At 31.7% G+C, this 26,817-nt stretch overlaps 5 protein-coding genes across 6 annotated transcripts; 2 read left to right on the forward strand and 3 right to left on the reverse strand.

Annotated features, from left to right (window-relative positions):
• Positions 1-1,177: 1,177 nt before the first annotated feature.
• On the reverse strand, positions 1,178-16,519 carry LOC130899462 (neurofilament heavy polypeptide-like). Its single transcript, XM_057809413.1, has 6 exons — positions 16,345-16,519; positions 16,111-16,293; positions 10,818-12,708; positions 9,550-9,708; positions 8,969-9,102; positions 1,178-1,643 (listed from the first exon to the last, which is right to left on the reverse strand). The coding sequence occupies exons 1-6, from the start codon at positions 16,351-16,353 to the stop codon at positions 1,638-1,640; spliced, it is 2,382 nt and encodes a 793-aa protein (XP_057665396.1). The 5' UTR covers positions 16,354-16,519; the 3' UTR covers positions 1,178-1,637.
• A 459-nt stretch (positions 16,520-16,978) lies between these two features.
• LOC130899505 (tRNA-splicing endonuclease subunit Sen2) lies at positions 16,979-19,485 on the reverse strand. Of its 2 annotated transcripts, none has more exons than XM_057809492.1 (2): positions 18,906-19,485; positions 16,979-17,273 (listed from the first exon to the last, which is right to left on the reverse strand). In XM_057809492.1, exons 1-2 carry the CDS (start codon positions 19,483-19,485, stop codon positions 17,002-17,004), a joined length of 852 nt encoding a protein of 283 aa, XP_057665475.1. In that variant the 3' UTR covers positions 16,979-17,001. The 2 variants fall into 2 exon arrangements, with proteins under 2 accessions (XP_057665475.1, XP_057665474.1); XM_057809491.1 differs by having other exon boundaries at positions 18,882-19,485.
• Positions 19,486-19,519: 34 nt separating this feature from the next.
• LOC130899503 (28S ribosomal protein S27, mitochondrial-like) lies at positions 19,520-21,617 on the forward strand. Its single transcript, XM_057809489.1, has one exon. It carries the CDS (start codon positions 20,023-20,025, stop codon positions 21,292-21,294), a length of 1,272 nt encoding a protein of 423 aa, XP_057665472.1. The 5' UTR covers positions 19,520-20,022; the 3' UTR covers positions 21,295-21,617.
• A 791-nt stretch (positions 21,618-22,408) lies between these two features.
• On the reverse strand, positions 22,409-23,287 carry LOC130899507 (uncharacterized). The gene has a single exon (XM_057809493.1). The coding sequence runs from the start codon at positions 23,120-23,122 to the stop codon at positions 22,529-22,531; it is 594 nt and encodes a 197-aa protein (XP_057665476.1). The 5' UTR covers positions 23,123-23,287; the 3' UTR covers positions 22,409-22,528.
• Positions 23,288-23,536: 249 nt separating this feature from the next.
• On the forward strand, positions 23,537-26,632 carry LOC130899504 (oocyte zinc finger protein XlCOF26-like). The gene is made up of 5 exons (XM_057809490.1): positions 23,537-24,139; positions 24,420-24,703; positions 24,758-24,906; positions 26,109-26,356; positions 26,412-26,632. The coding sequence occupies exons 1-5, from the start codon at positions 23,975-23,977 to the stop codon at positions 26,592-26,594; spliced, it is 1,029 nt and encodes a 342-aa protein (XP_057665473.1). The 5' UTR covers positions 23,537-23,974; the 3' UTR covers positions 26,595-26,632.
• The last annotated feature ends 185 nt before the right edge of the window (positions 26,633-26,817 follow it).

The following is a 26,817-nucleotide window of genomic DNA, read 5'->3' on the forward strand; positions in this document are numbered from 1 at the left end:
AGCCATCCAGTTAACTGATTAATTTCACATGTCAAAATTAGTATCTATTCCGAATCAGTTGAGTAACCTGTTTAGGATGCTTGGTTACGAACCTTTTTAAGAATAATTGATTGAACGATGAGCATTCGAATCAAATTTTTAGTCCTCTAACAAAAACCAATCAGCAGCTCACTCACAGAAGATACCCTAGGATAGAGTATGTTCTGTGGCTTGACTGATGCGTCACTGATTTCCGCTTCCAGCGCGTGGCGTTATGAAAGTGCCAAACTTCACATCGTTCAGAGTTCAGTTTGTATTTTGATGTTGAGTGAATTATTTGTGTATTGAATGAGTGCTAATATATAAAAGTACCAATTGAAGCCAGAGCTGATCTAGAATAAATCCTCAATCTCACTTGAGAAGTATCATGTAAATAACCCATGATATTAATTAAGTTTATAGACGCAATTGATATTTTTATGAGTAAATACAATTTTTTAAAAATCAATCTATTATTTTTTTCCTTCTAATAGTTTTCTTTCTAACTTCATGTTCTCTTCAATTTTGTTGTTTTCCAAATAACTTAATTTATGTTTTTGACGCAGTTGATGTGACGTGACTTATTATGTCCACAATGGGTGCATTCAATGAGATTCATTCTTATGGCTGCAATTTGCTCTCCGTTCCTTAGAGACTCGACACTTTTAGTTACACTAAGTTGGGTTTTGGCTCCGTTGAGTTCGCCGATTTCAGTCTGTTATTGTTGTCAGAGTGACCAGGCATCCATCACCAGTTTCTGTAGGACTTTCTTGCATTCAAACACTCCATTTCGATCGTTATGGCTTGTAAGGTAACTCTTCTATCTGGTCTGCAATAGATTGAGATTACTGAGTGATTGAGTATCGCTCATTCCATCATAGTTAATACTATGATAGCTTGTTACCCAAGCGAAAACGATTTAAGGTGAGGAGCCTTCAACAGTTAAGCAATACCTTCTGGAGCTGTTTGAGTATCAAGTAGCTCTATTATTCAAACTTAGAGTCATCGATCCACTGATTTTTAACTGTGATATGTGCCTTCAAGCTTTTATTATTAACGGTTGTAGGTGCTATTTAGTCACTGCCCATCGAAATGATTGTACCGGAGTCCAGATTATTGTATGGTTAGTTGGAACGTCCTGCAGTTCTTTGTGGATGTTCAGCTTTCGTGGTTTTGAGTTGTATGGCTAGATACAAGGGCGGGAGCACTAAAAATAGGTTATGTAGTGTATATAAAAAATGAAAATAATTTTTAATAAATTATATTTATGTATATATATAAAATAAATATATAAGTATATACATATGTACAAATCACTAACAAACAACGATACACTTCTTAATTTATATTTTAAACTTAAAAAGTACATGGTAAAGAACAGTTTGGAGCTTAATGTTAGGAGAGAGAAAAATGTATATAAACAAATATGTAATATCTAAACTTAAAATACATTTTTTTTTCTAAAGAAATATGTTTGATATAATTAATAAAGTATGAATTAACGAATTATCAGATTACACGATTATCTACAATCTAATAGTCTTTTATAAACACTCGAGTAGTGGTTTCTTCCGGTTTTCACTAGTGGATTTTCCGAGCGGTAAAGGTGAAACTTGTGTTTATACCTATATATTTACAAATTAAGTTACTTATCGAAACTTTTTTCTTTATTCAAAATTGCATAGAACTTTCTATAATATACACTAATAAAACAGATCACGGTTTGACTGTATAATAAATCACTTTTATACCAATGAGAAGACACAAAAAAATTTCCTTATTTTAAATACTAATAATCTACGAGGTCTGGTTATTAAAAAACGAAACTTCGCGTCTACAGGGCGCTCTAGACGGATAGGGTGAAAAACGAGTAGTTCTAAAACATGTTTTTGTCACAATTATAGTATTTGTGGAGCAACGATTTAATCTCAAATTTTTCTTTAAATCGAAAAAAACTCCCACTGAGTGCTATAAATTGTCCTATGGGGACAATTCTCTATCTCGAGCGCGGGTTTTTGAGTGGTGTAAGCGCTTTAGTGAAGGCACTGAAGGTGCCCAGGTCGCTCCGTGACTGTTTCAACTCCGGAAACAGTTTGTGCGAAATTGGTACCAAAAAAGCTGCCTTCTGATCAAAAGCTCTTGCTCAAAATTCCTTGAAAGGTTAGAAGAAGATCTGCTTTCAAAGAGACCCGATTTGAGTCGATGGAAGCGGTAAAGCAGAGCTCCTGTAGGCACTCACCAAAGAAGACTTCCAGCACTGCTTCGATCAATGAAAAAGCTTATGGAAAGATGGGTGGTGAAGAGGGGGGAGTATATTGAATCCTTTTTCATAACCAATCTCGTTATTTAATAACCAAGCCTCATATTTACCGATTTTGATACCAGGGCTGCTATTTGTTGATTTATGAGCATCCCTTTTAACTTTTTAATTTAAAACTAAAATTTTTTAGTCTTGTATATTCGTCCTCAAAGTTACATCCTTACACACAGATACAGTTGTCTAAATCCTATTATCAATTATTGATAAAACATCTTCTATTACGTCAGTCAATAAATCGTGTGACGGACACAAAGATGGCGCTGCTATTGTCAAATCCATATGACGTTTATGAAGTACCAACTGTCAAAAGACATTTCGATTAGTCAGAAAAACAATTTTGTTTGTTAATTTAGCATTGCTTCTTGTACAGTATTGACAAAAATACTGTACAAGCTCAGTAATTGCTTCAAAAGACTCTGATCCATCGAAAGAATCATTTGTTCTTAGCTTTCTAAATTTAAACGTGGTCGTCCTGACACCGATGATGGCGAACGTTCTGGTCGTCCAATTGAGGTTAGTTTACTCCACAATACATAAAAAAAGTCCCCAAGTTGGTAATATCTAATAGTAAATTGACTCCGGAATCAGTCTGAGGCTGAGTGAACTGCAGCCGAAGCGTCCAGAAACACAAAAGTCAGCTGGGATATTGTTCGTAGACTATCTCCAAAAGGGAGAGGAGGACAATCAATGCACCGATTCACACGTCGACGGCAACGATGGTTAAATTGAACGAATAGCTTCCTCATCCACCATATAGTCCAGATCTGACTCCCAGTGGCTTATTTTGAAACAAAAGACAAATCCTTCTACGAGAACGGCATCTAGAAGTTAGAGAAGCCTTGGAATGATCGTATTCCTTTTGAAAGAGATAACATTGATGAATAAAATCGATTTTTGGCAAAAAAAAATGTGTTTTTCTTAGTTATTCACACGACTTATTGGATGATTTGTTATTTGATAAAAATTTTAAGGTTATTTGATGGTTTATAATTGTGCCTTCAACTTTATTAATTGATTTGAGCCTCTGGAGAGGGCACTGTAGAAGATTTTGCGCTCAAAATTAATTTATACCATATATTTTCAATACATCTATCAATATTCAAGTTATATTATCGTCCTTTAGTAGAATAGCTTCTGTTCGATGTCTATTTTTCTATTGAGTCTATTTTTTTATTTTTCATACTATTTAGAGCTCTATAGAGGACACCATAAAGTCCATCACTCCCTACATACTCCTTAACGGTCCTCAAAGTTATTATTTACCACAATCTTAATCCAAATATAGATATCTAGGTCCTTTTAGTTTCCACTAGTATAACATCTTCTGTTTGATGACAATGTGTTGCCAAAATTGCTGTCTGATGCTTTATGAGTGACACTATAAGTTTTTAATTGATTTAAAGCTTTAGAGACTGTCCTGAAAAGGATTTTCAAGTCCTGTATACACCTTAACTGGACCTCAAAGTTAATGTTCACATCCTTTCAATGCAGATACTGATATCTAAGTTCTTTTAGTTTTCACTGGTACAACATCTTCTGTTCAATGACAATGTGTTGCTAAAATTGCTGTCCGATGGTATCTGACTGTCCCTTTTACCCTTTTCAACCGATTTAAGATTCTAATGAAGACACCGAAGAGGATTTTTTCTTCTACCACTTCTGTATAAACCTCAACTGGTTCCCAAAGTTAGTGTTTACCATATCCTTCCAATACGGATACCTTTATCTAGGTCCTTTCACTGGAAACTAGTAAAACAGCTTCTGTTTGATGAGAATGTGTTGCCAAAATTGCTGTCTGATGGTATCTGATTGTCTTCTCTACCTTTTCAACAGATTTAAGACACAGAAGAGGATTTTTTAGTCCACCAATAATTTAATGTCAAAACTGTTATCCTTAATTAATTTAAAGCTTTAGATATGATCCTATAAGGGAATTTTCAGTCATTCGGTCCTATATATACCTCAACGGGTCCTCAAGGTCAGTTTCTACACAGATACCAATATCTTTTTAATTGCTCCCTAGTAGAACATCTTCTTTTTAGGATAATTTAACGTCAAAATTGCTGCCTGGTGGTTTATGACTGCTCCTTATACCTTTTTAACCGATTCAAGATTCTAAAGAAGACACCGAAGAGGATTTTTCAGTCCCTCCACTCTTGTAGACACCTCAACTAATCCTCAAAGTTCCTTTCAATACAGATACAGATATCAAAGTCTTTTTTTGAATTTACTTGTCACAAAGAAGTTTTGAGATTGAGTCTGTCATTTAAAAAAACATTGTCTAGTACCGAATAATCAATTAGGCTCTTTCTACAGTGTGTTTAAAAAGTGCTTTGACTGAAAAAATAATGAAACCATTTGGAAATTGTGATAATATAAGAAAATCGTTTAGAAAGTTCTATACATATAAATGTAAAAATATTATAGAATTAACAAACATTATAAAAATTTGTGCTTCTTATAACCTAAAATTATACTGAAGAAGGTGATGTAGCTATAGAAACCTTGATATAATAGTTCGAAGAAATTGTTATACAAACATAATCGGAAAATTTTAAATTCAAATTGAAAGCAGAAAATAAGAATTAGAAAAATGTAAGGACAAAAAAAATGATGAATATTTTCAAAAGGAAATGGATAAATATCTGAAAATAAACAATGAAAAAAATTGTTGTACAATTTTTAGTAGAATCAGTTTTTGGGGGTTATGAAACGAAAAAAATAGAGAATCTAGAATTTTTTGCTATGTTTTGAGTGTTCGGAAAAGCATCGGTCACCTTCTCCAATAAATTGTAACATTCCAATTTGAATATCCACCTGGTAGAATTTCATATTGTTGCGTTTTTTTCTTTATTTTTTCAATAAAAGTTTATCAACGAAAATCAGTAAATTATTTTTAACCTCAAAATGAAGCAGAAAAAATTTTCTAGCTTCAGAATTTTACAGAAGAAAATTCCCTTGTGAAAAATAGATATCGAAATGTCGTGGTGTGCAGAAAATTAATATTCTAAAATTAAAGAAGAAAGCTGCTTCGAAAGATTTAATAAAATCGAAGAAACAACAAATTTAAATGAGGTTATTAACTCGAGATTAAAAAAGAAGAAGAAAAGTAACTGAAAATAGGAAAAGACCGTTAGGAATAGAGTAAAAGGGAGTGAATTTGATGAAGTTGATTGTTTTCAAATTATTCTATAACTTGATGGGGGGTTAGAAATAGTTAAAACAAAGGATAAACTGCGAAATATTAAAAAAAACAAAAAAGATTATATTAAATTTTACTGAAACAGTATAAAATGTAGGAAAAAAATGTATAGATAAAAAGGGTAACGAGAAGAAGAAAAATACAGAGAAGAATGAGGGCGAAGAGGAACAAAGTAAAGGCCAAAAGAAAAAGAGTAACGAAATGGAGGAAAATAGAGTACATATATATAAAGAAAAAGAGAATATAGAGAAGACAAGAAAAGAGGGAATAGAGAGAATGATATAGAAAGAAGAAAATAAATAAACGAAAGAAAAAATAAGGTCAATTAAATTGGAACATGCAGAGATGAAATAAATTTGATAATTGGATACTCGATGTCCAAATTTCAACCCTCAAAATAAACAAATCGGAATGGGGATAAAAATGGAAAGAATAAAACTGTATAAAGTGAAACATCGTAAAAATAAGGATGTTGCAAAAACGTGAGAAAACAAATTAAAAAAAAAGATTATTAGTTTCATCGAAATTTTAAAAATTAATTGGGATGTAGGAGAGAAATAAAAAAGGGAAGAAGAAAAGAAAACGGAAAGAGAAAAAGGGGGTAAATATATAGAAGAAAAATTAGAAAGAGAGAGGACGGTGAGTAAGAAAGAGAACACAAGATATTAAGGACAGAAAGTGAAATATAGTACAGGAAAGAAAAGAGAATGAGAGAAAAAAGAAGAGAGAATAATCAAAACAACGATTTAAAATGTAGGAGGAAACAACAAAGTGGGATAAATCGGTCAAAATCTACCAGATGAATATTAAATAAAATAAAATTAACACTATTAATGATTAAATAAAAAACAAATAAATAATTAAGGAAAGTACCAAACGCAATAAAATGTACACATAAAATAAAAATCGAATATTATGTTTTATATATCACAAAATATAAAAAAAAATATATCACATTCAATAAATATTCCAAAACGTTAAAAATGTAAAATACACAAGATTTATCCCCGCACATATACACAAATTTCGATTTATAAAAACAGTTCGTTAAGAAAATAATTGAAGTTGGTCAATTTATTAAAAAAAGTTTCATTATAAATATTTGAAACAGTGCAACCGAAATATCTAATGAATAATAACCTGCAACAACCATAATTGTAATTTTATTAAAAAAAAATGTCAATCATACTTAATTAATATGAAAAAACAACTGCCAGTTAAATCGAAATTAAACCATAGAGACGTGCCTTGATGTAACAAACAACTGGATCGCTTGAAAATTGAGGTTAGAAACCGTTACAACATCGCAAAGATTACTGGAAATTGAGCAAAGATTACTGGCAATCGGGCAAAAATTACTGGCAATTGGGCGAATATTGCTGACAATTGAGCAAAGATTACTAGCAATTGGACAAAAATTACTGGCAATTGGGCGAAGATTACTGGCAATTGGGCGAAGATTACTGACAATTGGGCAAAGATTACTGGCAATTGGGCAAAGATTACTGGAAATTGGACAAAAATTACTGACAATTGGACAAAAATTACTGACAATTGGGCAAAGATTACTGGCAATCGGGCAAAAATTACTGGCAATTGGGCGAATATTGCTGACAATTGGGCAAAGATTACTGGCAATTGGGCGAATATTGCTGACAATTGGGCAAAGATTACTGGCAATTGGACAAAAATTACTGGCAATTGGGCGAAGATTACTGACAATTGGGCAAAGATTACTGGCAATTGGGCAAAGATTACTGGCAATCGGGCAAAAATTACTGGCAATTGAGCAAATTATAGATCAGCCCTAGAAAATTACATCAAGGAGCTCAGGAAATCTATTAAAAGAATTTGAAGACAGTTCTGTGAGGGAATTCATGAGTTAGCAACAGCACTAGGGTGGGTCAAAAGAATCAACTATTTTTTTGGTAGATGGGTTGCTAAACAAGTAAAAAAATTCTCGCCAAATATGAGCTCTTAATTTTAATAGGGATGTTTTTTATTATTTTTTTCCCAGATCAATAGAAATAAATTCATATCTGATTATTAATTAATTGTACAGAAAAATGTTGCTGAAAAATTTTGTAGGAAATTTGATGTTCTACAAAAAAGGGATCTAATATTTTTTTCGGTAAACCTCCCCATTTTAATGATATTGATTTTAGTTTGATTTACGATTATTGTATGAGGGGAGAAGCATTTAAAAATAATAAAAAGTGAAAAAAAAAAATGATAGTAACATGAAAACTTATTAGAGTAGGAGGCGAATATGATAAAAATAATTTACGTACGATCTGAGGACTAAAAAAGAAAGGGGGTGAGTTTTTAATGGTAAAAACCGGTTTATCTCGATTTCGGGCAAAACTATGAGTCTTATGGGAAAAAGTCATAAAGCAAAGTTGTAGGTAATAAGATCTACAACCTTTGTATTGACACTTTTTCAACATAACCTCAAAATTTATGTGAAAAATTCAAGTTTTTCGTTTTTAATTTTTATTTTTACATTTTTTTTCACGAAATCTTGTGAAAAGTTATCTTTTCATGTCTCATATACACTGTAATTTATTTGATTTGAAATATATTTTTTTTCACTTAATATCGAAAAAGCACCTCAATCTAAAACGAAAATTCTCCTGTCAAAATGACCTTGAAAACGATTTTTTCTTGCACCAAGAAAACAATCTAGAAGCAGACCCGCTTTTTTGCGCCAAATTGCTTAAAAAAATAAATATTTCTGATCCAGAGCTAAAATATCAACTCATGGAAACCCCAGGTGTATATATTTGGTCATGGACGTAAATTAGATCAGTGTAACTTCAGATTTGAAAGATACCAAAAGAACGATAACATTCTGGGAAGAAACAAAAACTCTTTCACCTCCCATTCAACTTCCTTTGACTATTAGGAAATGTGTCAGGAATTACTAGAAAGAATTTGGTGGTGTAATAGGAAATAATTTTATCTTTACCAAATGTCTGCGAATACAAAACTTAACCTCAAACTAGTTTGTAGTTGATATAAACCGATAAAAGATGGAATATTATAAGGATAATCCATTAGAAGGATTACGAGTATAATTCAAGAACTAGAAGAGGTTTTTCTTTTAGTTAATCATCCGAAAAAGGGCAGTTTTCTTATTTATAGAAATTTCCGCTTTTTTCCCCGTATAAAGGTAAGGTATGTGTAGTTTATAGGGGTGAAAATAAAGAATCTTATAAATCAATTGATATTTACCGCTAAAAAACAAAAAAGTTAACAAAATACGATAATTCCAGTTTAGTTACATTCGTTTGATACAAAATATAATTTTACCCTTCGAGAATGTCACTAAACCTTATACAGAAACAATGTTATACGAGGTATCCAATAAAATAATAGCAGAGAAAACTAATATTAATACAAAAGTAAAATAAACATAACAAATATACCTGTTCCAATAAATCATGAACTTTCCGTTTTTTCTTCTTCTTAATTTTCACATCTTCGACTATATCGTCGTCAGAATTCGAGGTTCCCAATCTGAAATGGATCGGTAACTTCCCTCCTTTCATTCCAGACACACCTGAAGTTATAAACGAAAAATAAAAATCTAAACTAAACGAATAATAGATAATCTCTTCATTTTTTCCTCCTTACATAACCTCAAATTTTTGTAGAAAATATCATAGGCAAGTATATCCTTCACTCACTAACCTAACAATGTATTCACATAAATTGACAAATAATTTTGACTTGGATTTACTTCTTCATAAATTGAAGCACAGTTTTTTTCACATTTTGGCGATTATAACATAAATGGATTGGTTTTTACAATCTGGAACAAGGAAGAAAGTTTGCACTGTTGGAGAAATCGTATCTGGCGTGCTACAAGGTTGAATAATTGACCTACTTGGAGGTTAGGTTGATCTTCCGCTGTTTATAAGTTCAAAATAATGAAGAAATGTGTACAAATACCAGATAATTCGAATATATACTAAATAATAATCATTTAAAGTTTATGGATACTTGCCTTCGGTTGATACAACTTTCCTTTTTGATTTTTTAGATTTCTTAAATAGCGCCCCATGTAAAGCAAATTGAAGAATTCGCGATGAAACCGATTCGTGATCCGTCGGTAATTTATATAATTTTTCCGCTCTCTTTCTACTCAACTGAGTTCTAAGATCTCCTGAAAATACGAACAATTCAACTACATTATTTAGTACTGCAGCTAATGGGGGTTCCCGTAGCCGTTTCATATTCATACTCGATTTTAGAACATTATCCAGACCATTATCGACAAAACAAATATATAACACCCCGTATATATGATACTTCGATGTTGTCTTTATCACCTCACCTCACTTTCTAGTCTTTTTTTTTAACACTGCGTATTTCGGTACTTCGACGTTGGTGTTATCGTCTGCGGTTTGACGTGACGATAAGGATACTACTACGTAACCCGTAAACGTCTTATAACTTGATATAAACAATTTAATTGTTTAGAAAGCTATAACTCTTAAACAAAGTGAGATATGAAAACAAAATTAACATTTTGAGCTACTATAAGTTGCATTTTTTCATGAAAAATTGTACATTCGAACTCTTGTAACTTCTTAACGGTCTACGACGTCTCATTTTAAAGCTCAAACTTTAACGTTTAAAATGAGCTGCTTTTTACGTCATGTAGGAACCAAGTAATGATCGATAAAATGAGAAAAACGTCAATTTTTGGAATAATTTTGTATTCTATTAGCGATAACTTTTCAAATATTAATTTTTTTGAAAAAAAAAAACTGTGGAGACCTTTATTGTAGATCTTTATTAAAGGAAACTTTTTCATATCTCTATTTGTTTAATAGTTATAGTTTTAAAAACAATTAAATTGTTTATGACAAATTAGTCGACCGGATTTAAGCTCGGCACACTCGAAAAATCGATTCTACGCATCAAAAAGAATAGGAAGCTCTAGACTGATTCTAGGACGAAAGTGACGTTTACGGGCTACGTAGTAGTATCCTTATCGCCACGTCTAACCGCAGACGATAACATCGAAGTATCAAAATAAGGAGTGTGTTAGAAAAAAAGCGGAAAAGTGAGGTTAGGCGATTATGGCAGCATCGAGGTATCGTATATATATACGAGGTGGACAAAATTGCTGCCAAAAAAATAAAGTGTTCGTCCAGGACGGATAGATTTTTTAATATGATGTATAGAGAGTTGATTTGTGAGAAAAATGTACAAAAAATAAAAATGTTGTCATCCAAAAGTTGTAAAAAACGAATTTTATGTACTAACCTTGCGTCAAAACGACGTTCTCCTCATCGTCGCTGTCATCCTTTTCTTCTATGATGATTTCGTCACTTCCTCCAGAGATGTCGCTTTGAATCGGTATTCTTGCAGCTTCGCTTTCCGTTTTGGTGGATTTCCCTTTACTACATTTTTGATATTTCGACGGGTGTTTGATTTTTATTTCGATTTTTCGTTCCGGTACCTTTTCCACGGGAGGGGGCGCGTTTTTTTCGCTTTTCAACGTTATTTTTTGCCTTCCCCTTTGATTATTCGACGATTTGTCTTTTTCCACTTTATCCTTTATCGGTTTCTCTTCGTTTCTACTGTTTTTCGTCGGTAAAGTTTCCGTTTTCAATTCCGTTTTAGTACCGTTTACCAATTTATTAAAAGACAGCACCGGTACTTTTTCCCCTTGTTTCGTTTTAGCCTTGAAACGACCTTCGTTATCGCTGGCGGATTCTTCGTCCGAAAATATATCGGCCACTTTATGGTCCAACAGATCTTCCAAAACGGCGTCGTCGTTAAGCAGCCTTTCCAATTCCTTAAATTCCTCCGGATCCTTCGATCTATCGTATTCTTCTAATTTATTCGTCGCTACCGGTGATTTGTTGGGTTTCTGAGGTTCTTCCTTTACGATTTCCGTAGTTACTTTCGCTTCCGTTTCATCTATATTTTTAGGAACTTGTTCGATTTTCTTAGGTGTTTCCGTTACCGGTATATCATCGTTTTTCACATCTTCTTTGGGTTTTAATCGAATGATACCTTCTTTCTTCTTCAATTCGTTCGATTCGAATTTCTTTCTTCTCGCAGCCAACACCGGATCCACTGGCGGTTCTTCCTCTTCTTTTACCTTCGGTTTATTTTTAATTTCTTCGGATTTTAGACCTAAGCGATCGTGCACCGGTCTACCTTTCGCCGGATTTCCCCCGGTAGCTTTTCTTTTCGGCGACAGCGAGCGCCGTTTCGGCGACGGCGAACGTCTTTTCGGCGAAAGTGATCGTCGTTTCGGCGACAATGATCTCTTCCTAGGCGAAAACCTTTTCGGGGATCTGGAATGTCTTCTCGGCGAAACCGATCTCCTGAATCGTCTTATCGGCGTTAAAGATCGCCTTATAGGCGTCAAAGATCGTCGAGGGCTGCGGGATAAGCTTCTCGTGGGGCTCCTCGAGTATGATCTTCGAGGGGAACGTTTGCGTTTTTCGATTATGGCTTTATTTTGTAAAACGAAAGCCGCACTTCTTGGGGACAGCGGCGCTCTGGTAGCGGTAGTCAGAGATTCCGCGTCGATGGTTAGCGGCGATATAGGTCGGTCGAAGTACTGGGGAAATATCGGTGGTACGTTGAATGTCGGATGTACAATCATCGGATTCGGTTGAGGGGTATTCATGAAGGGTATCAATTGCGGTTCAAACTGGTTTACTGGATTGAATACCGGGTGCGGTTGATGAATAATTGTCGGATTAAATCGTCGGTTGTGCTTTTTTTGATGATACGCTCCTCTTAAGGGAGATCTTGTATTCGGGTGCTTTCTAAATACGGGAATTTTTTCTTCTACAACGTTTTGTTCCTTATTATTTTCGCCGTCGTCTTTTTCTTCGCCACGTTCATTTTCTTTTTTGATTTCCGTATCTAATTCGTTGATGAGAACTTCCAAACTGTCGCATTCTTTCAATTTATTTTGCTCGTTTTCTTGTTTGTCTTCAGATTCGCTTTCCGATTTATCTGATTGATCGTATCTGTTGAATTTACTGCGAGTATCTTTTTCTGTATTTTTAGAATTTTCTTCTTGTTTATCTTGAGGTGAACACTCGATTACATTGTCATTTGGTGTTGAATCGGTTTCGTCGGGTAGCGGCGTTATCGATATCAGATTAGTATTTCTAATTCTTCCTTGACCCTATAATTTAATAAAAAATATTTTTTCCTAAATAAAAATGCAATACACACGATATAAAAAAAATTAAGTATTAATATCACGATATTAATAACCAAAAACTAAACCAATCTTGTAAAAATAAATCTATAATCCTCATTTTTTCTTATATTTTTTTGAAAAACACTAGTTAATACAATTAGTAACCTAAAAAATGATAATAAAATTTATTATTTATTATTATTATTGGATATAAAATATTTATATCCAATAACTTCTGAAGTAAAGGTCAACGTGGCAACATAGCGTATCTTCGTTATGACAGTTGAGGTTGGTTTAGTTCGTAATGGCGGTTATAGCGTAAACAATAAAACTTTTTGAGTTTTAAATAGTGAGAAAGTGTATTGAAAACTGCGGAAATAATCAAAATAAGATGAGAAAAAAGCTATTGGAAGCTATTATTGGAAGAATGAATGTAATTATTTAAGCTGAAAAAATGTAGTATAAACATTGTGATTCACAATATTGATGTGTGGATTAAAAGTATATATATATATATATATATATATATATATATATATATATATATATATATATATATATATATATATATAAGAAATAAACATATATATTCCATTGACGATAAAAAACTACTTGTATGTAATAATGTGAGATTAATAAAAGATCTGATAAAAGATTAATAATTTCCGTAAATATTGGGATCCCAAAGATGATCATACTGATGTCAACCCCTAAGTACATAAGACACCATTGTTTTTCTTAAAATATCCAAAAATTTGTTTCTAATGGTTTTTAATTGTGGAATAACTAATTTGTCATCACTTCGTTGTTTCACTGAATTGCCACTTTTAAGCAGTTTTTTTGATGTTTCCAATTCAATGTATGCGTTTTAGCATTAAATGGGACTTCTGGTACGTTTAATTAATATCATATTATTTCATAACCACTATTTTTAGTATTTATAAAGTTTGAAGTAGTTCATTTATCCCCACTTTGTTGTAGTAATCAATTTACTTTATTCCGGTATTTTTGTATGGTAATTTACCATAGAATTTCCATTTTCTCTGGTGTTTTCTAGTCAATCTCCAAATTTTAGAATTAAAAGGGACTCCTGATACGTTTACTTAATATCATATCATTTCATAACCACTATTTTCAGTATTTATAAAATTTGAAGTAGTTCATTTGTCCCCACTTTGTTGTAGTAATCAATTTACTTTATTCCGGTATTTTTGTATGGTAATTTACCATAAAATTTCCATTTTCTCTGGTGTTTTCTAGTCAATCTTCGGATTAAATGTGACTTCTGGTACCTTTACTTAATATCTTATCATTTCACAACCACTATCTTCAGTATTTATAGTTTGAAGTAGTTTATTTGTCCCCACTTTGTTGTTGTACTCAATTTACTATATGTATGCATTTTTTTATTGTAATTTATCATAAAACTTCAATTTTTATGGTGTTTCCAACTCAATCTACGCAAATTTGCATTAAATGGGCCTCCTGGTACGTTTACATCATCTCATATTTACTATTTTTAGTTTTTACATTGTTTGTAGTAGTTCATTTGTCCCCACTTGGTTGTTTTACTGAATTGCTACTTTTGAGCAGTGTTTCCAATTCAATATATGTGTTTTAGAATTAAATGAGACTCTTGGTAAGTTTACTTAATGTCATAGCATAGTAGTTCATTTGGCCCCACTTTGTGTTTCACTGAATTGCTACTTTTAAGCCCTTTTTATGGTGATTTAACATAAAACTTCCACTTTTGTGGTTTTATGTTGAACGGAAACTAAACGTCGAAATTTTATTGGAAATCTCTCAACGCGTGCGCAAATATATTTCTTAACTTACATGTATTGATAAATGCTGACATCTTTAGGTTAAAAGCTTATCAGAAAAACCTGGTAAGTCAATACTTAACAGATTGAAGTTGCTTTTTTATAAAATAAAAAAAAATTGCTTTTGAATGAAAAATATAAAACATAAGTATGATATTAACAATAATCAATAAATAAATAAAAAATTGGAGTAAGAAAAGTTTATGGCTGAATGGCTTTAACTCTTCTTTTTTATATATGTCGTATACCAGTAATTGATACTGTAAAATTTTTTGATTATGTGTAAAGGATAATAATTAATAAATAAACATTTTTTGTAGATTTTAATCTTTCGGAAAATACGTAACAAAATGATAATTTTCTAATTTGTCAAAAATTCCGACCTTAGGAATATTAGTCATACTGTTTCTTTTCAACTGTCATATTGATGTCAATCAAATGTGAATGGTTGTTGACGTCTCAGTCACATGTCAGAAAAGATATTCTGCCTTCAGACAGGACGAGTTACAGCATTGCCAAACTTTGTAACGTTAATAATAAATAAATAAATAAATATATATATATATATATATATATATATATATATATATATATATATATATATATATATATATATATATATATATATATATATATATATATATATATATATATATATATTAGTATAAAAATTAATTTTAATCTATAAAATTAATTCTCATGGTTAATTTGAAATTTATTGCATGGGAATAATATATATGCGGAAAAAAATATTTAACAATAATATTTACATAGACTTTTGTTATTTAATCCCCAAATTATAATAAAAGTACCAAAAACAAACATTTATTCGAAAAACATGGATTTTTCAATTTATTCATATTTTATACTATATATTTAAAATAAACAAATACATATTGAAAAAATTTTAATTCGCCAGTTTTTGAAATACAAGGGGCGCGCAAAAATACTAATACAAAATAAAGAAGGTAATAAAATGTTAATTAATCATAATTGACAATTCAAACATATAAGGACAAAAACCACCTGGCAAATTTTTGAGACCTCCCTCTAGTCACATTATGTTGTAAACATTCCTTTATCCCCTTGTAAAATACAAAGTACAGAGTTGACACACTGGATTCACATAAAGACGATCCTTACCATTCAAAACAGTTGTAAACATTATGAGGAAAACAGACAAGACAAACAAACTTAAATAAATCTATGAAAATCATTATTTTTTGTTATAATAATCTAAAAAGATCAATGTATTTCAATTCTTATTGCTTTGGATTATTTACTGTTAGCCACTCAGTATGTATCACAAAGTATCTGATACGTTAGAAATATTAATGCACACATCACCTTAAGAAATTAACTTATATACTTACTAGTGTTTGATTTATTTTTGACATGACTGATTATAATTTTTATCATTTAGATTTTATAAATAAATAATATAATCATCATAGAAAACACTGAATGGAAATATTATATAGGAAACAATCTTTAATGCTATTTAAATTATATCAAATCGCGAAAATCTAGCATATTTTAAAAAATTTAATAATAGACTCACACTTTTAGCAGGTCTTCCTGGATGGTTGAATCGACCCCATTTATTTCGACTTCCTTTAGCTGTTCTGAAATTTGAATGTGAATTTGCTGGTATAATATCCGAGAATGCATTTTTTCTCTTTAATGATTGAAGGGCTGCGATTCTCAAACTTTCTATATCATCCTCGTCCTCTGAACCAGGTATCTAGAAATCGTACTTTAAATATTATTACATAAATTATTTATTACCTCTTACCTTATTCATGGTAAGTTTAAAATCCAACGACAAAAACTATTTAATTGAGAAATATTATAAACAAAAATATAAATATGGCTATTTCACGTATCTCATATATCTCACAAATATAGAGACGAATTGCTATTTAACGTTCATTCGTCACTGTTCTTTTGTAACAAGTAGCTGTCAAATTATTTCTTCTTCATACGTTATTGGTCTTTTTCGTATTAAGCTCGCGATGACTTGTACATATTTCATTAGTGGAAAATCAATACTTTTTACAGTAGGACAATATTTTTTTTATTTATATTAATTGGTAAGTATACTATATTTTATTGAGAACGTTAAATCTCTTTAACAATAAAATACTAATTTTACTGTTCGTACTTTTCAAACTGTCATAGATGACTTTAATACGCTTCGAATGTCATATGTGTAAGGCAATCAAAAAAGTAAAAAAAAAGAAGAAAGTGATTTAAGACGGGAATATAAAAGTTTATCTATGGTAGGTGTCAACTTTCTAAATAAAAATTAAAATCGAACTTTATAAACGCATATCTCGTTACCAATAAGGTTAACTTCTGTTATTATTTGTTTATATTATCATTCTTTTCTTTTTGTATTCTAATTAGCCTGTATAAAACCACTTTCATAACACGTAAGTAAAACTAATGTTTATTTTTTCGTATGTTCTCTATTTATTAAAATCTCTTTTATTACAATATCTCGTATGCTATCGTGATCCGGTATCGGCCATTGATTTAAAATTACTTGACAAATCATTAGTTCCTTTCCAGTTGTTTCACATAATCGATTTAAGTATAACAAAGACATGTTATCAACAGAACGTCGTGACAATTCCATATTCCTTTCCATATCCTTATTCAATATATCCAAAATAACAACGTATGATGCATGACAGAAAGGGGGACCACGTTCATATAATACTGAAATATTTATAAGTATACCACTTCACTTTGAAAATATTAGATTAAACGTATTTTATATACAATGTGTTAAAAAAATTACATAACAACTTAGTAATTTAATTGGGATTAATCTGAGGGGCGTACTGACCAATTGCCAGCTCTTCTTTTAATCTTTAATAAAGCACTTTTGAATAATTTTCAATTGTTATAAGTTTGGTGACTCTATATTACTGGAACTAATTATTTAGGTTATCTTTGTATAGGAAATACAAGGTGTCCAAAAGAAAGTTCACCTTTTTATTGCTTATTGCATGAACGCAGCTATCCGGGGAGTGCTGTGCGGGAGGTATGTCAATTGCTAGCCTGGCTTTTAGGAATTTAGTCCCTATGGAGCAGATAGTGAATTATGCGTGCGTGACTTTTACAAAAACGGTAATTTGGACGTTAGAGGACCTTGAAGAGACCATATTAACACAGTAGACAGTGTTACTTGGCTGTTGCTTTGTACATGGATCATTGGTCACCTCCAGGAGAAGTGACATAAGTTTGCCTCCACGCAGTCCCGATTCAACACCTATGGCACCAGAAGGCATCCTTTCCACAAATTCCAACCACCTCAGACGCGTCCCCCGAATGAACGCCACCAAATCTGGCACGTCATACATTTGTCTCAGCTCAGCATTTCTCAGGATTCTCTACGCAGCGTTCTCTCAAATAGGGCCAAAAATCTTTCATTCCCAGAAGATCAAAATCTGCTTACTAGTCGTCAGAGTCCATGTCTCGCATCCGTATGTGACTACGGGACGGATTATTGTCTTTTAAATTGTGAGCTTTGACCTTCGTGAGAATCCTCTAAACTTGAGCGTTTTCCTGACTGCCCAAAATCATCTGTTCCCCGCAGCAACTCTTGTCTTGATCTCTGTTGTCATTTAAAAATATCCATAAAAAATGGTAGCCATCGCGTAGAATACATGCGGAGCAGTCATAGGCAATTTGAGTGCGCGGTTAAATTAATGCCATGAAATAAATAGATTCTCTAGCAATGTATTTAATATCCAACATTTTTTCAATAAAGTCCTTCATTTTCTTGTTTTTTTTTGAGAAACTATATATAAGATTTTTTATAATTTCTAAATATTTTCAAGAATTTGACTACCTTTTAACAAAAAACACCACCGATTTATTTTTAAACGTCTTTGTGTTCTGTTAGTGACCTTTGAAATTGGTATTTGTAGTAGGTCTAATAGACCACGATTGTAGTTCAAATGGACTATCGTCGTAGTTCATATTAACCTATAAGTGATAGAGTTAGGGTTTTGTGTTTCGAGGATATGTTTTTGACGCAGCTGCTCGGCAGCATAATAGTTTTAGATTAGTTGATTCTCATTGGTATAACTTTATTTTTGAGATTAAAGTGTTTAATGATACTGTTTGAAATAAAATAATAAAATTATTAAGTAAGTAATTAATTTAAATTCCAGATTTCTGTGTAAATTTTTTTGGTTCTAAAGACATGATCACCTAGTAGAATCAACTCAAATAGTTAATAGAACATAGTTTAATTTTTTTTTCAATAAACCTATCAAGAAAATTTACTGATATCTAAAATATAAACTGACAACTTACGGAAATCACCGCCAAATTTAATACCTGGTTTAACTACCCAATTTTTAGTCTTGAAATAAGTATAAACGGCATAATTTATAGTAAAATGAGGGTCACATTCTGCAAACGCCTTCCATAATTCATCCAAATTTATTAAACTAGATTCCTTATAAATTTCAAGAATGTCTAGATTCGAAAGAAAAAACGCTTCTTCCAAGCTTAAACAAACGATCTCGTTGATTCCGGATCGATCTATTTGGTAATTTGGTTTGAGATTTGTAAAATATGAATCGTATTCATCATCTGAATCAGGAACTGATATAACTTTCTGAGGATGTACAGCTTTTTTATTACTCAATTTAACTCTCCGTTCATACTGCCGATTTCTTAAAATGCTCACTTTGTCTACACTGAAGAGTGGATAATTCCTAGAAAATATTCCCTTTCCGTAATATCCCATTGCAACAATATTTTTCATGTTTTCTAATTGATCTACGCTCACTGATATTCCATTAAAAGTCCCTTTTATCTTACAAATACTTCCGTCTTTTTTCAAAATTATAGGTAACGGGAGATTTGGAGCTAACTTACAGTTTTTCTTCGATCTTGAAGTATTTAATTCCATAATAAAATTAATTTGATCGTATTATAAATATTGGTTAGAGATGAATAAAATAATATTTCTTCTTCTTTTTAAAATCAATCAGAACGTTTACGTAGGTGCTTCTAAGTTATCCGATATAGGTAGTATCTAGTCGTACGAAGATCGGACAATTAATATTTTGACTTTAGTGTATCTAAATAACAAAATTCTTTCAACTTAACCTAATTAGAGGATTACGACTCTTTTGGTTTGAGAGAATCTATTAGTATGATTTAATGTTATTCGGAATAAGTTCATATTTATTTTATTTTTCAAAAATGATCAACATATTTTACTAACTCATTGGAAAAAATTCTCCTTAAGATTTTATGGTCTGTTTATGGCCCCAATCATTTTATACAATTACGATTGTATTTTGTGAAAATATCCTTATAAGTATTTTTTATTATTAATACGATTGTCGTATAATTAACAATAACCCTTGACATAACCTCAAATAACGCGGTTGAAGTGGATAGTCTAAAATTTAACAAATTAATTGAAAAGATTCGTACTTTTATGAAAGTAAATAAAATGTTTAATATCTTACGGCATTGTGTGCAACAACACACAATTAAGAACACGTTAGGTGTACAATCTGTAAGAACGTTTTTATCTCCTGCATATTATTGTAACGAAGTATGGGATAGGCGATTAAATTCACCAATTTTACAAAAAGTAAATGTTGACGAGTTTTTCTATGAACTAGATCAGAGATATCAGAAAACTAAGGAATTGAGTGCAGTAGATGTGGATCTATTCGTGAACGCAATTAAAAATGAATATTACGTTGAAGAATTATTAGACATTCTACATAAACTCCGATTAACTGCAGAAACTTGTAATACATTAAGCTCAACAAATCACGGTGCAGTGAGATTATTAATGCAATACGGAACTATGGAGAATTTAGCTAACGTATTGGATGATAGATTAAATTATGGTATATTCTTAGATTTTTACACCGCTAATATATTAATGGATATGTGTTGGAAGAAGAAAGATTTCGTTTCCGGTTCTCGAATAGCCAGTCAATTGATGTTACAAGAAGATTTTGATCATCCCATTTCCACCAGTTTATCATTATTACATTGTTATAATTATCTTTTGAATCCGAATGGTTGGCCGGAATATGAAAAACCCGAAGAACCTGAAGAAGAAGTCAAAGTTAGAGTGAAATTTGTGAGAAATCCATACTTTGACGATCATTTCGATCTAAGGGATCCTAATAAAATTGTTGGTAAAACTTTAGCAATGTTCACGGAAGGTAAAAATGATTCTTTGAATAGATCTTTCAATATTTTGGGAAACGTTTTGTTTGGTAAAGAGGAAAAAGCTACAGGGGCTTTGGATGATTGTGTTAAAAAGGGAATACCACTTTATAAAGAAATAATAAATTTAATTCCACCAGATTATACTCCCGAATTATTATCAAAAATAGATATCGAATCAAGTGATGTACAAACTTTATTATCGAAATCTGTTGAGAAACAAGTACATTTAGCTTCTGAAAGGGACATTGCAGAACAGTGTAAAATTTATCTCTCTTGGGAAGATGAAAGAATTAAAGCTATTGAATTACAAAAACAACGATTATCAACTATCAAACGTCTCCAAAATATCGAATCCCTTCATATTGCACTTAAAGAGAAACAAACAAGATTATGGTTCTTCGAAAACGAAGAGAATATCGAATTAGCTATTGAAGATGGAAAAAAGGTCGCACCGCAAGAAAAGAAGAAAGTTAAGAAGACTAATGATGAGAACTACATACCTCCTGAAATACGTTAGAATGTACATTTAAGTGAAAAAATAAAATACAATTTGTTTTTCTATTATTTACCTAATCAAAAAATTTTTGTAATACAAGGTACATTCATAAAGTAAATTCTCGCGATAACAATGCTTTTGTTCCGCGCAGGCCCAACAGTCACCTTGTGACGTAATTATGAAGCCATTTTGAATTCCATGTTGGTTATGTATAAAGGGTACATTCCACTAAGCATTCACGACCGCGATATTTCCCGTCCAGAGCGTTATAATCGTAAACCCAAGTGGAATGGCTTTTGAGCGTTGATATAAATATTAACCAATGACAAAACAGAAAAAATAAAGCGAAAGTTTTTAGAGGTTATGTTAAAATGTGTAGGTTATGGAATTTTTTAGTTGAGTGGTTAACTAATTTACATTGAAGTAAAATCAAAATATTTTCTGCGTTAATAATAAAATATTTAGTCTTAGTTGCTATGTAGAACGCCAGAAAGAGTATTTCAGGCGCTGTGAACGCTTAGTGGAATGCACCGAAAGACTTCCACAAAAAAGAAGAATCCTTAGGTTATGTGCATATTTGAACCAAACATGTAATAATCCTGTAGGAATATTTGGTATGGGAAAAAACGTCCCTACGTTACGGTGCCGAAAATACTCATTTTCTCTCGTTCGGGACACTTTATCTATACTGCGCATGCTTGAGAATGCGCAGAGCCGAGCTGGAACTTCGGAAGATAGAGAAATCTATCATCTATCCATTTTTAGTGAAACAGTATTTTGAAATGTATAATTGTAGTCATGCATAAGTGATTGTAATAATCTTCTGTTAGGAGGACTAGAGAGAGGTTTTAGGTTAGAATAGAAATCTTTGCGTTTAATTGACAATACAAGCACAGTGTTGCTGTAACTAGTAGCTCGTGTCACAAACTTGCGATCGGGGGGTACATGAGAATCTAAGAATTGCATATCGCAATCAAATCACTTCCTTTGGTGATCATTTGCTTTTGAGTTGGGAATATCGGCTCTGAAGTCTTTATGAGGTGCAAGTACAAGTAAAATGTTTTTCTATTGTATTAAAAATACGATATTCAATCGTTATTTATTAAAAGTGTAATTTGTTAATAAAATGTAGAAAAAAATATAACAAATCTTTATTATCAAGAATATCACAAATATATTGCATATGAAAAGGCACGTTAAACAAAATATTTCAAGTTATATACAAAAACTTGCTACAAAAAGTTCCAATACAGTTTCAGCTGTTGTACATTCCTTCTATTAAATAATCCATTCGCCTATAATTTCTGTGTTGCCACCAGTCCTTTCCCTTTTTATACAACAATGAAATTAGCACAGCAACCAATGGAACTGATAATATAACAGCTACTATTGGCATGATGTAAGCCGCTCTCCTCACTCTTTTATCCATATTGGTGTCCATTTGAGATATACTGGGACTATTCACCTGTACTTTCAATGTATCAACCAGTTCATCATGTACAGTTATAATCGGTTTGTGTGGCTTTACAGTTGTTGAAATATTCAATTTAGGTAAAGAACTTTCATTATTTTTTTTCAAGTCTGGATTAGTAACTAATATCTTCGAGGTATGTTGGGAATAATTAGGTTTGGTAGTAACATGCTCTCTGCCATTATGAGTATTATGAAGAGATTTTGTGTTGGCTTTAGTTTCGTTCAATGACGCCTTTTCAAATGGTTTAAGTATCGTCGGAATATTAGCGTTTGTTGATTGGTTAACTTGTGTCGTGTTATTTGAGTTTATTTCTAGCAGAAAGCATAAAATAAGTAATAATACTTGTAGAACGTAACTGTCAATAAACTGTGCCATTTCTTTGCCATTTACCACTTTTTTCACTTATAAAAATTACTATCAAACAATTTTACGTTAACATAAGGATTGTTGGCACTTATTTTGTAATGATACACATGATTTAATCTTAATTTAATGTTGAAGTTATTACTACCGAAAAAAATTTAGTTGTGACAGGAGCGAATAATCGAAATACGTCCAGAGATATCGATTGTTAAGGTACAGGGAATTATATAAATAATTTTTATACTTTTATTGAAACTTAATCAAATTATATTATTCGCAATAATGTTTTTGTCCATTATAGTTGGATTTTTAAAAAAATTATAATTATTTCCTAAATATCGAGGAATTGATTTTACTAGATATCGATCTTAATCGATGGATCAATGTCAAAAACAGCAATAATGCTTCTAAATGTTCTTGATTTTAGGTTTTTCTGTTTTAAAATTATTAAAAAAACTTATTTTAAAACAGAAGATACCTAAAATCAAGAACATTTGGAAGCATTAATATAACAAAAGGCCTAAGAAAACAAACGGCATTAATATTTTGACATTTGACAAAATCTTCTTTATCGCTATAGCAGTCGTGTACAACTTAATATCAAGTTACACAAGTGTCTTAACGAAGCACTACCATTTTTTAGGAATGAAGACCACTATTTTGTTGTCGATGAAGATATTTCATATTTCACTATGATTATGGTTGACATGAGGTGTTTGGAGGTTATTTAATGAAGAAAATTGAATTTGCACTTCCAAATATTGTATAAAATATACAGTTTTAAAATTTATAATTTTTGTGGTGTGTACTTAAGGTATCTTATGAAGCGTTCCTTCTTAAAAATTATTTGAACCAGAACATCAGATGGAAATGTCTCAAGTTGAATCAATGCCAAATCTTCAGGAAAAAAACATAAAGAAAAATATTTTACCCAAAAAATTGAACTTTAAATGCACAGTAGAGAATTGTGGTGCGGCATACAGAAAAAAATGGTTATTAGAAGATCATGTTAGAAAGCACTTCAAAGAGGTAAATACATGATTATAATGGATGTTTTTTTATCTAAATATACTGTAAGTATAAGATAAATATTTCTATTTCGTGATGATTTGGGTTATTTAGTTCTCCCTTAATTTAAATTTCGTTTAAAAACATATAAAATCTTGACTTAATTTTTGGTCAAAACGTCAAGGTTCTTTCTGTTCTCAAACGAAATTTCAATTAAAGAAAACTTAAAATCAAGACAAATCACGAAATTTATATAAAAATGTCTAAGTAAAAATCTGAAGAAAATTAATTATTTTTATAGAGGCCATTTGCTTGCACTGTCGTAGAATGTACAAAAACGTTCACTAAAGAGCCTCATTTGAGACGACACGTTGCTATGGTACATGAAAAAGTTTGTGAACTACTATGTGATGTCCCAGACTGCGGAAAAATATTTAATAATAAATATAGTTTAAAAAAACACAAAAACAAAATACACACACAAGTTGAATTCCCTTTCATATGTAATAATTGTCAGAAAGGATTTAATAAAAAATGGAAACTCAATCAGCACATGTACGAACATACAGGAGAACCGCCTTTTAAGTTAGTAACCACATTTTTCGTTTTGTGGTCAAATTTATATAAATTTTTTTATAGATGTAGCAAATGTAACTTTGGTTTTTTGTTGCTGCGAGATTTGACTAAACACACGAGAAATCACAAAAGTTATACATGCAATTGTGGAGAGATCTTTGAAAAATGGTCCCTCCTAAGGCGTCACAAAAAAAATAATTGCGAATATATAGGTATGATAAAAAACTTATTCTAGTACTTTTGTTTTTTTATAGACAGATATATTTTTTCCTATAGTGCTTATTTTATTGCTAACTGTTAGTAAAAATGTTTCTAATGTCTCATCAATTAGTAATCAGTGCACAATCGTTTTCTGATTAGTACATCTTATTATTATCAAATATACAAGATATGGGGGAAAATACTGTAAATTTATTTCAAAAAAATGTTATATCTGCTCTATCATGATATGGTTTTAAAAAAGTTTCCTTTCTGAACATTTCTAAACCAGATGCGAACAAATAAAAAGTCTTTCAGTAACTAAATATCCAGCAATCAAAAGTGTCTTGCTGCATGGCACATTACAGTGAGGAAAAATCAAACTGTGGGCCGTCTTTTTCCACATTTCCATTTGTTTCTGGGATTGAAAAATCAGCAATCACAATTAAAATGTATCCCATCAGCTAATTGGCTGGCATACAACTTAGTATCTCCAAGTTCTTCAAAAGCATGATACGGTCTACTACAGTGAAGGTGCCTCATTTAAGATCTATAGGGAGTCATCTTGCCAAGATCTCTGTGGAGAATATCATTTGATACATACACCATTGCACGAAATATTTTGGTTTGACACCTCCGGAGAATATCCATATTTGGTTTACTAGCATAACTTCAAAGTTCTATGCCATAAGTCCATATTGGCCTCCATTTGACGTTGCCAAAGGCTTATGTCTTCTGAGAAACCGATCAGGCGCTTTGGCTTGAACCTTTTGATGTAATTAATGCTCGTGTCTTTGCTGAACAATCACAGATGACATGGATTGCAAATTCATCCTTTACAGCTTACTTTATTGCTGTGAATCCGACCTGTGCCGTCGAGGATATCTTCGTTATACCCTTGCAGAGCTTCCTCTATCTCTTGGAATCTCTGAGAATTTTTGATTATTTTGTACAGTGACAGAGTGATTTTAGTATGGACGTGAGGGTAAGGAATATGCAGTCGTTATCACTAAGAAAATATCACCAGAACTGTGTCATATGGTGGAGAGTTAGTGATGGTGTATATTTGAGAGCTTACAGGCATTATTGGGGACAATTTATTTCAAGCACTTGGGGGGTCGGGGTTTAGTTAGAAGAGGTTCTCCATTGGTTGAACTGTAGTTTTATTGAGATTTCCAAGTGGGGTAATTACATCAAATATTTGTGTAATTTTTAGTAAAGAATTGCAAGAAATGTGGAACGACTTTCACCACAAAACATGGTTTAAGGGATCATTATAAAGAGTGTGAGAAAAGTGAAAGCGAAAAAGAAACTTTCCGTTGTCCTTATTTAAATTGTACTAGAACTTATCTGTATAAACGAAATCTGAACTGGCATATAACCCAGTTTCACGAAAAGGACGAAAATGAAGAAAAAACTTTCAAATGCGTCGAAAAAGGATGCGGAAAAGTTTTTTCTAATAAGGTGATCATTTCGATTTAACAATATATTTTCTTGTGAATAAATCAGTTGGTTTCAGTATTATTTGAGTCGTCACGTTAAGTTACATCTTAAAGTTATTGAAGCGTGTAAACCCAGGGCTCCGAGGAAAGATAAAGGATTGAAAAAAAGTTTGATGGCCTCCATTTTATCCGGGGCTATATTGAATCAGAAAGAAATGATTACGAACGATGATAATACGAAGATAATTGAAGTAAAATAGCTCGAAAACACATTTTTTTAAATAAAGATTCAACAAAATTTATGTGTAAAAATTTATTTTCCCAGTCACCATTATTCTATACTATCACAGTCCCCTCGTTTTTTGGTTCTAGAAAATTTTCTTTCTTTAAACCCACAGGAAAAAATTCATAGGTGTTAAATCGGGTCTGCGTGGAGGCCTACTACTCCAGGAAAGGTGACTTACCTTTCCTAGATGTTCATTC

Source organism: Diorhabda carinulata, chromosome 11, assembly GCF_026250575.1.
Source record: "Diorhabda carinulata isolate Delta chromosome 11, icDioCari1.1, whole genome shotgun sequence".
Classification (NCBI taxonomy): Eukaryota; Metazoa; Arthropoda; class Insecta; order Coleoptera; family Chrysomelidae; genus Diorhabda; species Diorhabda carinulata.

What these genes read in the sequence shown, in the direction of transcription:
- LOC130899505 (XM_057809491.1), bottom strand. Translation starts at nt 19,485, where the DNA reads ATGGAATTAAATACTTCAAGATCGAAGAAAAACTGTAAGTTAGCTCCA. An exon ending in TAAATTTGGCGGTGATTTCC is followed by an intron (nt 17,274 to 18,881) that starts GTAAGTTGTCAG and finishes TAAATATTTCAG; the next exon opens with TATTATATGAACGTGGTCCC.
- LOC130899503 (XM_057809489.1), top strand. Translation starts at nt 20,023, where the DNA reads ATGAAAGTAAATAAAATGTTTAATATCTTACGGCATTGTGTGCAACAA.
- LOC130899462 (XM_057809413.1), bottom strand. An exon ending in CAGGAAGACCTGCTAAAAGT is followed by an intron (nt 12,709 to 16,110) that starts GTGAGTCTATTA and finishes ATTAAATTATAG; the next exon opens with GGTCAAGGAAGAATTAGAAA. An exon ending in GAACGTCGTTTTGACGCAAG is followed by an intron (nt 9,709 to 10,817) that starts GTTAGTACATAA and finishes TCGTATTTTCAG; the next exon opens with GAGATCTTAGAACTCAGTTG.
- LOC130899507 (XM_057809493.1), bottom strand. Translation starts at nt 23,122, where the DNA reads ATGGCACAGTTTATTGACAGTTACGTTCTACAAGTATTATTACTTATT.
- LOC130899504 (XM_057809490.1), top strand. Translation starts at nt 23,975, where the DNA reads ATGGAAATGTCTCAAGTTGAATCAATGCCAAATCTTCAGGAAAAAAAC. An exon ending in TTAGAAAGCACTTCAAAGAG is followed by an intron (nt 24,140 to 24,419) that starts GTAAATACATGA and finishes TTATTTTTATAG; the next exon opens with AGGCCATTTGCTTGCACTGT. An exon ending in GAAAAGTTTTTTCTAATAAG is followed by an intron (nt 26,357 to 26,411) that starts GTGATCATTTCG and finishes AGTTGGTTTCAG; the next exon opens with TATTATTTGAGTCGTCACGT.